Source organism: Miscanthus floridulus, chromosome 7, assembly GCF_019320115.1.
Source record: "Miscanthus floridulus cultivar M001 chromosome 7, ASM1932011v1, whole genome shotgun sequence".
Lineage (NCBI taxonomy): Eukaryota > Viridiplantae > Streptophyta > Magnoliopsida > Poales > Poaceae > Miscanthus > Miscanthus floridulus.
The window spans coordinates 6,311,848-6,322,584 of record NC_089586.1 but is presented as its reverse complement, the minus strand read 5'-3'; the positions used below and the strand labels follow the sequence as shown (position 1 = coordinate 6,322,584).

At 46.0% G+C, this 10,737-nt stretch overlaps 1 protein-coding gene across 1 annotated transcript; it reads right to left on the bottom strand.

Annotated features, from left to right (window-relative positions):
• Nucleotides 1-7,814: 7,814 nt before the first annotated feature.
• LOC136462418 (L-lactate dehydrogenase-like) lies at nt 7,815-10,260 on the bottom strand. Its single transcript, XM_066461519.1, has 2 exons — nt 9,479-10,260; nt 7,815-8,352 (listed from the first exon to the last, which is right to left on the bottom strand). The coding sequence occupies exons 1-2, from the start codon at nt 10,103-10,105 to the stop codon at nt 7,906-7,908; spliced, it is 1,074 nt and encodes a 357-aa protein (XP_066317616.1). The 5' UTR covers nt 10,106-10,260; the 3' UTR covers nt 7,815-7,905.
• Nucleotides 10,261-10,737: the final 477 nt, after the last annotated feature.

Below are 10,737 nucleotides of genomic sequence, written 5' to 3'. Positions count from 1 at the left end.
TTGTTTGCTGATCGATGCTGTGTGGTGAGATGATAAGGGCTGCTATTTATAAGCTACTAGCTAGTAGGTTAACTAGGAGCTAGGTAGCTAAGCGCCTAATAAGCCCCCTGAAACTGAAACCAACCGGTTTCAGCTTAACTCTGCGTCTTTTTCGATCGATCTTTCTGAAAGAAAAAACCTTTTTGAAAAATGAAATGATACTAGCTTGACTTTATTATATATAGATATAGGTAGCCAAAGCAAATCAATGGCGTCTGTATGCGTCGTGGACAGCGTAAAATACTGCAGTACCAGATGAAGCTTCCTGAAAACAGAGGCGTTGTTAGGAGGTTTTCATTTGCACAATTGCACTGCATGCTTTTGATATGTATATGTATGGTACACACACTGCAGCCGCACAAATACTTCTTCAGGCCTCAGTTCTTAAGCGGACCGTTCTGATTTTTTTTAATACATAGCTTTTATTATACACCTTCAGTTGCTTCGTCTAGAACGTCCGCGGTCTCAATGATCGCGCACGTCGTAATGTGGTTCGCGAATTGCTGCTGCTGCACAAGCCGTCGTGTGTGTATCCAGGAGACCAAACTCTCCAGCTTATGTAATTTGCTTGCGAATGAAATTCTAGGACCTGCTTTCGATTATGACTTCCTACCCGCGACTGGGGCGGCTGGTGGGATCTTACTGGCCTGGGTTAGGGACGATTGGGTTGTCTCTGATATTAACAAGGGACGCTTCGCCATCTCACCTCGCTTTCAGAAGAGGGGTGCCACGTCGACGCCATGGTGGCTAACTGGGGTCTATGGACCGTGTGATCAAGAACCTGAAACGATGGATCACATTCTAATTGGGTGCAGCTTTAGTAGGGAAGTTTGGCACATTTGGTTTGCAAGAATTTGGCTGCAGGTGCCTTCAGCTGATGATGGAGAGGCAGCTCTGGAATGGTGGTTGCGGTCTAGAAAGTCAGTTCAAAAATCGCTGCGACGTGGCTTTGATTCGCTTATTTTCCTGGTGGGCTGGATGTTGTGGAAAGAAAGGAACTCCCGCACCTTTAATGCTGTTGCATCCACGCCTGGGCTGCTGGTTCTCGCGATGCAGGAGGAGGCCGAGCGCTGGTGCTCGGCAGGGAACAGATGCCTGGGGCTGATCTTGGCGAGGTTGTAGTTCGTTTTGCCCTTTGTCGCAAAATTTGCTAAAATGTAATCTTTGGTTGTGAATCCAGTAGTGCTAGGTTTTGGTAACCATGTCGTTACCATGGCTTGTTTTCAAAACTCTATCTGCTTAATGAAATATGCGCTACGGCGTGTTCTCAAAAAAAATACCCTTTGTTAGGTACATTCTTGTTTTCCAAAATACCTAAAAAAGAAATTATCCATCTTTCTATAAGATTTCATGAAAATTAGTAAATATTTTAATATAATTGCAATGCTCAGTGTGTGGCTTGATAGTTTTTTCTTTAGGGATACTTTTTAACAAAAATGACTGAACCCTACTAGTAATAATAGAAAACTAACTAATAACCAACCTATTGTTTTGTATTGTCGAGATCCTAAGTAAGAAACGGTCACTATGTGAATAAATACATCTATAAAAATGATCTTAGATCTATCATATAGTTGTAGCAACTACATTTCTTTCTCTACAAAAGAAACCTATCCTAAAGCTATGTATATAAAAAACTAGAATCACTTATGATTTGGAATGGAGAGAGTACATCTTTGAGTGTAGCACTGTAGATGAGATGAAATATAGTAATTCCTTGTAGGAGCATGCATGTGATTTAGTTGATTGTTACATGCATCAATACCGGGATTCTTCGTTGGATTCCATGCATTAATTTTTTGTTATTGCAAGCTAAGCTAAGCTCTTTTCGAGGACGTATGGACACATATTCCTAACAAGATAGGACGTATGTACTCCGTCCGTTCCAAAAAGAATTCTCCCTCCGTTTATAAAAGGATATAATTCTCACTTTTCGACTAGACAAATAATTAGAATTTAACCAAATTTATATAAAAATTTCAACATTTATGATACTAAATAAGTATCATTAAATTAATCATGAAATATATTTTTTAAATAAACTTAGTTGGAGATATAAATGTTAGTATTATTCACTATAAATTTGGTCAAAGCTAAACTAGTTTAACTGGCATAAATTCCATAGTTATATTCTTTTGTGGACAGATGGACTATTATTCTTATTTTTCAAGGAATCAATCTTAGCTTCGGCTAAATATATTGGATCCCCTCATTCTCTAAAAGCTTTAAAACACTTTATTAGCTCGGTTTTGAGATCTAAAGCTCTAACGTGAGATGTGCTAAAGTTTAGAGCAGACTTTGGCTCTAAAGTTTAGAGGAAATGATCCAAACATGCACAAAGTACTAATATATATTTATAGTATCAAATACCTTTTAAATAGATAATAAAATACATATTCATCATAAACCTATTTGGAAATACAAATATTGATGTTATTTTGTATAAACCTAGTTAAAATCAATAAAGTTTTACACTTCAAGTCTAGGACGGCATCGTCTTCTTTTCTTTGGACCAAGCTGAGGGAGTATATTATATTATTATATTATATACACTAGTACGTAGTAGATCCATGCATGATGTATGGTATGGACATGCATGTGCTTAATATATATTACGTAGGTACGGTAGGTTATCAGCAGATAGGGGAGATGGCGTATATATATTCAGAAACAACTTGCATCTATATGGTACTGCTATGTTGTTGTCGCCGCTGTCCTTTTCTTTTAGACAAGCACAATAAAAATAATAAAAGGTTAGATCACCTTTTTCAGATCAAGTGGTTGATAAGTAGCGTACTTAAATAGGAGTGCTATATAATTAGGCACCATTATTATTATTATTATTATTATTATTATTATTATTATTATTATTATTATTATTATTATTATTATTATTATTATTATTATTATTAGTATTATTATTATTATTATTATTATTATTATTATTATTATTATTATTGTTATTGTTATTATTGTTATTATTATTATTATTATTATTATTATTATTATTATATGCATGGAACGGTGGATTATGGGGACCTCATTGTGTTATTAGTGGTACATAGTGCTTCAGGTGAGAAGGCAGCAGTCGGCCCGGGCCGGATTCAAGTTCAACCATACTAGTTAGTACCTTGGAGAAGAGTTCATCAAGGCGTGGACAAGTAAAAAGTAGCCGCCGGCGGCCGGGGGCCGCCCAGGACCGCGCACGCCGGTGCAACCATGCATGCAAATACCGGAGGCAGCAGCGCTACCGCCGGAATGGGAAAAATGATCGAAGCTGCTGCTGGTTTTGGTTTAATATTATATTATATTATATTATATTTGGTCTTCATTTCAATTCAAACAAAGTCATCGTGGGCGACGACATGCATGATTAGGGGTCCAGATCTCCGTACTAGTAGTTTTAAATTTGTTTTCATGTCCCTATATATCTAGCGAAGCTAGCTAGCTGCTGCTGCTTTGCTTGGGGATCAATCCGTCCAAATCCAATGGTCAATGGATCGAGTAGCCTAAAGTTGAGTGGCCGCCCTGCATACGGCATGTATATTGATCGGATCAACAACTGATCGATGTTGATATTATTCATGTGTTATTGTGTACTTAATTGTTGAATTTAAGACCTATTATTATGTTATTTAGTACTTTTATTTATACCAAATTACAATACAAACTTTGCAGTGAATTGTTAACCGATCGAATACAGCAGATTTTTGGTGTACCGCACCCCATATAGCAAATAAAATCCTGGATCGGCCTGCCTCTCTGATATGATGCATGACGATGTTTCCTTGGAAGGGACGGGCCGGATCCGGAACAGACTTGTGAAACGCATAGGCATGGCCGGCCGGTCGTACCATCTTGGCTTGGTCCTTCAATTCTTCCCAGCTGACGGATGATCCGATCCGATAGCATCCTCCTCCTTTCCTCCGATTCCGATGCTTTGCAATGCAAGTCGCCGGTTTTGACAAGGGAATGAATTGAAAGACCTAGCTGCCTCACCCTGAAAGAGACCACCAGCATCGTCTCACCTTCTTCTTCTTTTTTTTGCCCACTAGTAGAAAACAGACCTTTCATCCGATGTTAAAATAGGCTTTAGTCCCGGCATTTTTTGCGCCCGAGACTAGAGAGACCTTTAGTCCCGGTTGGTGTCTCCAACCGGGACTAAAGGTCCCTGCCCAACAGCTACTGCGCTCGGCACAGTGGCAGGGGGCCTTTAATCCCGGTTGGAGACACCAACCGAGATTAAAGGTGGACCTTTACTCCCGGTTGGAGCCACCAACCGGGACTAAAAGTCCTCCAACCTTTAGTCCCGGTTGGTAACCAACCGGGACTAAATATAGACTCTTTAGTCCCGGTTGGTAACACCAACCCGGACTAAAGGACCATTTAGTCCCGGTTGGTGTCTCCAACCGGGACTAAAGGTCCCCCGATGGGTTAGTTGAAAAGGGAAGCATCCCATCCATTGTTAGATGTGTTGTGTAGGTGGGGTGGTAAGCTACGCGCGAGGCACTGCATGAGGTCTTGGGTTCGAATCTCACGGGACACAGCGGTGGGAGGCATTATTTTTTTTAAAGCTGGGAAGACTTTTAGTCCCGGTTGGTGTTATCCACCGGGACTAAAGGTTAGTCCTAGCCTTTAGTCCCAGTTCCTGACCCAGAACTAAAGGACCAACCTTTAGTCTCGGATACTTGCTCCTGGGTGGAGAACCGGGACTAGAGGGAGTTCTCCACCGGGAGTAAAGCCCGTCCCTCCACTAGTGGCCTACGTTTCCACATCATCTAGAATTCTAGATTGTCGTCCTAGCTAGGAGTATATTCTTCCACTCGTCGCTTCCTCTTTGTCGTCCTTATATATACATCGTTTGTCCATTTCCATGAAATGACATACATGGCTACTAGCTGCTCGGTCATGCATGATACATTCGTACTCTACTACTTAAAACGCGTGGATTCATGCATACGGCTATATGTATATATTACCTTGACAGTTACCTTGTGGAGTGTGTGTGTGTGTGTATATATGCATGTCGTCAATTGTGTTATGCGTGCACATCTAGACTCACGTTCAATTCCTACCTGCAGCTTCTTCCTTGGAAGCTTCCATGAATATGATGTGTGTCTCTCGTATCCTACCAGTCATTGCCGGCCGGGCAGCCCACTCCAAAAACGTGGCATGCCCCCAACTTCTCTTATGAAAAAAGAAAAACCCCTGCTGATCCAGCGCCCACACGGCCACACCTATGCATGTACTAAATATTAGAATTTGGGCATCGCCTATGTAATATATTATGCAAATTCCAAGTAAACCCTACTGGAAAACGAAATCCCCCTATCAGTGCAAAACCAACAATGCAAGGAAATAAAAAAAAAATATCGACATATAGAAGAAATATTTATCGGTGAACCAATTAATTTTCTTGTGGGTTCGACTCGACGGAGAAATTACCAGCCGTGTGAGGGTTGGATGATTGCACCCCCCACACCAGGATGATATATAATCACGAGATTGCACGCCTTGCTTGTCAAGGCTAACCACGATGAATGACGAATTAACGAGATCCAAGAAGAAGAAATTCATATATAGAATCTTGCCCAAATACACATTGTATGCTATGAGATTTTAGGACCGACTCCATGATTCGCAACATAAGCTCTGGATCCAGCATCGTGTTAGATATAGATCGGAAGGAAGAGGAAGACTTGCAGAACGGAAGGAGACAAAGAACCAATTCGGTAAGGAAGGGAAAAGCAGGACCACACGTATATGCAGCCGCATGTTCTATCTCAGCCATTCTTGATCTCTCCAGCACAAATCTTCAAGCATCTCTTCTCTCTCTCCTCTACTGACGCCACCACCGCCCATGGCATTGTTTCCCCAAGCCAATGCCGCCCCACGCCGACAGCCACAGCTCTGGTACCGCGCTGCCCTCCGCTATGCTCAGCCGTCGGCCCCGGCTCCTGCCACATCGTCTGCCATCGCGCCGGCTCCGGCAACCTCAAGCTCACCCACCACTGCCATGGCCACTGCCTTCTCTTCCTCTCCCTCTCTTCTTCTTCATCTCCGGCAGGCTTAGAAAGGGAAATCAGGAGAGGCAAGCAGGCCTACGGTGGGGACGGGAGAGACGGCGGCGAGGCGGAGGCGGCGATGGCACTGCCAGAGCACTAGACTTTCGGTTCAGCACATTAGTCTTGGCTAGCCTTTGATCCGGGACTGATGTGACCATTAGCCCCAGGTCCAAGTTTCCTGGGCTTCAGAAGACCTTTAGTCCCAGTTGATAACACCAACCTAGACTAAAGGGTCTATATTAGTCCCGGTTGGTATTACCAACCCGGACTAAAGAGTCTTGACCTTTAGTCCCGGTTGGTGTTACCAACCCAGACTAAAGGATCCTTTAATTCTGGTTGGTGTTACTAACCCGGACTAAAGGTCCTCCGATGGGCTAGTTCAAAAGAAAAGCATCCCACCCAAGGTCACATGTGCTATGTAGGTGGGGTGGAAAGGTACACGCGAGGCCATGCATTTTAGCCTAGGAGGACCTTTACTCCCAGTTGAGGCAACCGGGACTAAAGAACAATGCTTTTAATCCCGGATCACTAAAGCCAGTTCCCAACCGAGACTGTTGCCCACTTCTCTACTAGTGGAGCGGGCGGTGGAGGAGGCGGCCTGACGAGGTCAACCGCGCTCCTACATCCTTCCGTCGGCGTCGTTGGCCCGTCATAGTCTTAGCGCCCTCCTATGCCCATGAGAGGCCTGGCGGCCAAAGGTACGTGTGGAAAATCCACTCTCGAGTGAGGAAGCTTCCAAGTTAACGAGTTTGCTACAAATTTCTTGTCACTCTCTCTCCACGCCCTATAAATATATAAGACCGTTGGCCCTATTGGCGGGTGGTCCGACAGATGAGCGTGCGGTCGCCAACGTAGGACATGATGTCGGGGTGTGGTAAGAGACTATATGTCGAACACTGCCATCTTAATATTTGGCGATCTTCTTAACTAGATCTAAGCATTTTGCGGACCTGGCTGGAAAAAATCCTACCATGACTGTCTTATTAGCGGCCAGACCTAATTTTTCAGACCGGGCCTAGACTTGGGCGGGCCGCACACACGGTTTACAGTGTAAAAGAGCTAAATGTTTTTCCTAGGTAGCGATATGTGTCCAGGACCTTTGCACTAAGGCTTGTGGGCGAAAACCCATCTGGGCTCAGGCCGGGCTCAATGTGCGCAGGCCTATTCTTGACCTCCAGTTTGATGTCATCAAGGGTCACCTCCATCTCCGAGCGCCAGGTGCTGCTATAGATGAGAAGGAAGAGGGAGACTTGTGGAATGTGAAGGATCGGAGGCAAACAAAAATTGGCCGAGGAAGCTTCCGAGTGAACGAGTGTGTTACAAATTTCTTGTTCCTCTCTCTCAGCACGCTAGATATATATCTATAAGTCGCTACACACGCGGACACACCATCGTAGGCCAAGCACTCTCGAGTTGGGGCTTAGCGACCTCTTGGGCCAAAATGAAGGAAGTTTGAGATTAATCATATCATAATGACGAGTGATCGAGCGGACTTAACTGCATCGGTGCCAAAAATGAAACGAACTGATCCTTCCTTGCAAATAGAAATTGGGGATGATAATAATGCCGTCAATGGGTCACGACGATGAACCAATCAAACCAAATGCAGAAATCAGTACTACTACTAACTAATGAAACTAGAAAACACAGGGCGTAGTAGTAATTTTATTAAACACCGGATGCACTACTAGTGTGATTGATGCAGTAATCAACGGTTTTAAGATGGTAACATTACGACGATCCAAAATCAAACTGTTAAACACGACGAGATGAGGTGGAACACGAATGAAATGAGATCCGATCAGAGGCCGAGGAGCTGGCAGTTCTCCCAGAGCGTCTTGGCGGAGCGACGCAGGCGCTTGGCCTCCTCCTCGGTGAGCTCCATCTCGGCGACGCCCTGGACGCCGGCGCGGCCGAGCCTTGCGGGGAGGCTGAGGAAGACGTCGTTCTCGTCGGGGATGCCGTGGAACCCCCTGGCGAGCACGGAGACCGGGTGGATGCGGCGCTGGTCGCGGAGCAGCGAGGCGGCGAGGCTGGCGACGGAGTAGCCGATGGCCCAGGAGGTGTAGCCTTTCAGGCTGATCACCTCGTAGGCGCTGTCGACGACGGCGCGGCGGATGCCCTCCAGCGCCTCCTCGTTGAAGCAGCGGTGGCTCTCCTGCAGCGACTTGAGCACCGGCATCCCCGCCACGCTCACGCTCGACCACACCGCCACCGAGCTGTCGCCGTGCTCGCCCACCATGTACGCCTGCGATGCAAACAAATCGATCCATCAACATGCCGGCTTTCATTTCAGTAGCCTGCATGCATGATGCAGCTATTGACATAAGCAGTGGTCACTCTATGCATACTATACATCGGAGTGCCTAGTACTAAAAATTACATTTATGATACCAAATAAACATCATTAAATATATTTGCATAGTAAATCTATTTGGAGACAAAAATGATAATAAGCTTTGTCAAATTAAAATTTTTTTGGACTCATCCCAAACCTAAAACTGCATTCTCTATAGGACGAAGTGTCTAAAGGAGTAGCTGCTATTATTTTTTGATTATATGGGTTTTGAGTAGACAATAATTGAAGGTTGAAACAAACTATTGTGATGCGATTGTGACACAACACTAGACATGTAATTAAACTGAATGTGCCTCTGCTAAGTGTTGTGTGCTGACTCGATTGCACATGTTAAGCTAAGATAAACTAAAATGACGAAACTAGAGCAAGTGCTATATATCACATTCTTTTTGGGAGGCGCTTCCGCCGTAATCGGATCGGATGAAGCTGCTCAACTTAATTACTCTTCGCATGTACGAGCAGAGTACTATCGATGGCTAGCAGAAATGATATGATGCACCTTTGAAATGAATAATGAGTACTAGACCCAAATATATATTAGAACAAGCATCGTGGCTCTCCAGGCACCAGGGGATGCATGCTTTCAACCTGTAGTTGAATTAAGCTGCTGGTGGCTTTGAAAAAACTTTGGAGTGGCGGTCATCATGGTTCATGGACTGTGTGGTAGACGTAGTACTAGCATTAGTCGTGGTTCTAGTTGAATGTGCAAGGACATTTCCTTGAGCAGGTGCACAAGGAGACATTTTCTTAAGCAGAAGGTGGTCGGCACAAGCAGACAACCATGTGATGTGAGCAGAGCAGCCCCACATGGAGATTGGAGCAGTGGTCACATGCCCATAGGCCAGTGGCAAGGCCCAAAGGGAGGGAACTGATGCCTCTGCCCTCTGCGGCTCTGGCCAGTGGCCAGTGGCCGGGCCGGGATGGGCCCCAGGTGTCACGTGACCCACCAGTCATGTCTCATCACGAACAGGGCGCGGGAATCGAACCGAAAAAAGAGCGACGGCGACAGGCGCACCTGTACGTCCTGGGCGTTGACGTCGAGGTGCTCGGCGAGGAGGAACCTGAACCTGGACGAGTCGAGGTTGGTGCCGGAGCCGATGACGCGGCTGGGCGGGAACCCCGACAGCTTCCAGGCCACGTACGTCAGCACGTCGACGGGGTTGGACACGACGAGCAGCAGCGCGTCGGGGGAGTGCTCGGCCAGCGGCGGCACGATCTTGCGGAACAGAGCCACGTTCCGCTGGAGCAGGTTGAGCCTCGTCTCCCCCGGGATCTGCCGCGCCCCGGCCGTCACGATGGCGAGGTCGGAGCCCCTGGTGACGGACATGTCGGTGTCGGAGACCAGGCGCGTCCGCGGCAGGAACGCCGCCGCGTGCTGCAGGTCCAGCATCTCCCCGCGGAGCTTGTCCGGGAGCGCGTCCACCAGCGCGATCTCGTCGGCGAGGTCACGCGTCAGGATGGTCTGCGCGATGGCCATCCCCACGTTGCCCGCGCCGATCACGGATACCTTGGTCAGCCTCCGCCGGTGAGCCGAGGGGGTCACCACCCCGCCGGCGGAGGAGTCGGACACGGGGCGGAAGAAGCCTGACGACGCGTCGACGGCATCGAAGCCGAGCTGGGAGAGCGACGACGCCTTCTTCATCTTCTTGTGATTGATTGATGATCTGCTGCTGACTGCGGATGTGTGTGATTGCCAAGGTTAATCACTGTCGATTACCTTAGGAGAGGCTTTCCTTGGCTGAGACTGCGAGTGGTGGAGTGGAGAAATGGCAAAGGCAATGGCTACTCGTTGGAGGAGAATGCTCCATCCTGCTATTTGTATTCGATTCCATTTCTACCCTGGCCCACTCACCAAAAACCACTTTACCTGCTAGAGACGCTGGTTCGAAAAGAGCGGCGACTTGACTCTACTACGTGCAAGTTGGTGATAAAAAATGAACTGACTCGTACACCGGCGGAGAAGATCATCTTTTTAGGTAAAGTTCTATAACGCAGGGATGTTAAGACCTAAGATCAAGCAGTAATATTATTCAGCCCCTTAAAATATTTTCTGGATCCGCTACTGAAAAAAAGGTGTAGAAAAGGTGTAGGTAGCAACCGAAACAAACAACGGCGTGTACTTTTCTATTTATTTAATATGTGTAAATGACATGAATTTGATCATGGCGATGCTACTAGTAGTGTACTATTGTTGTATATACAATCTATCTAGGAGTATAATGACGCAGCCCCAAATACATTATGATTTGCTTTGCTTCCCCGTTGTTATTGCAA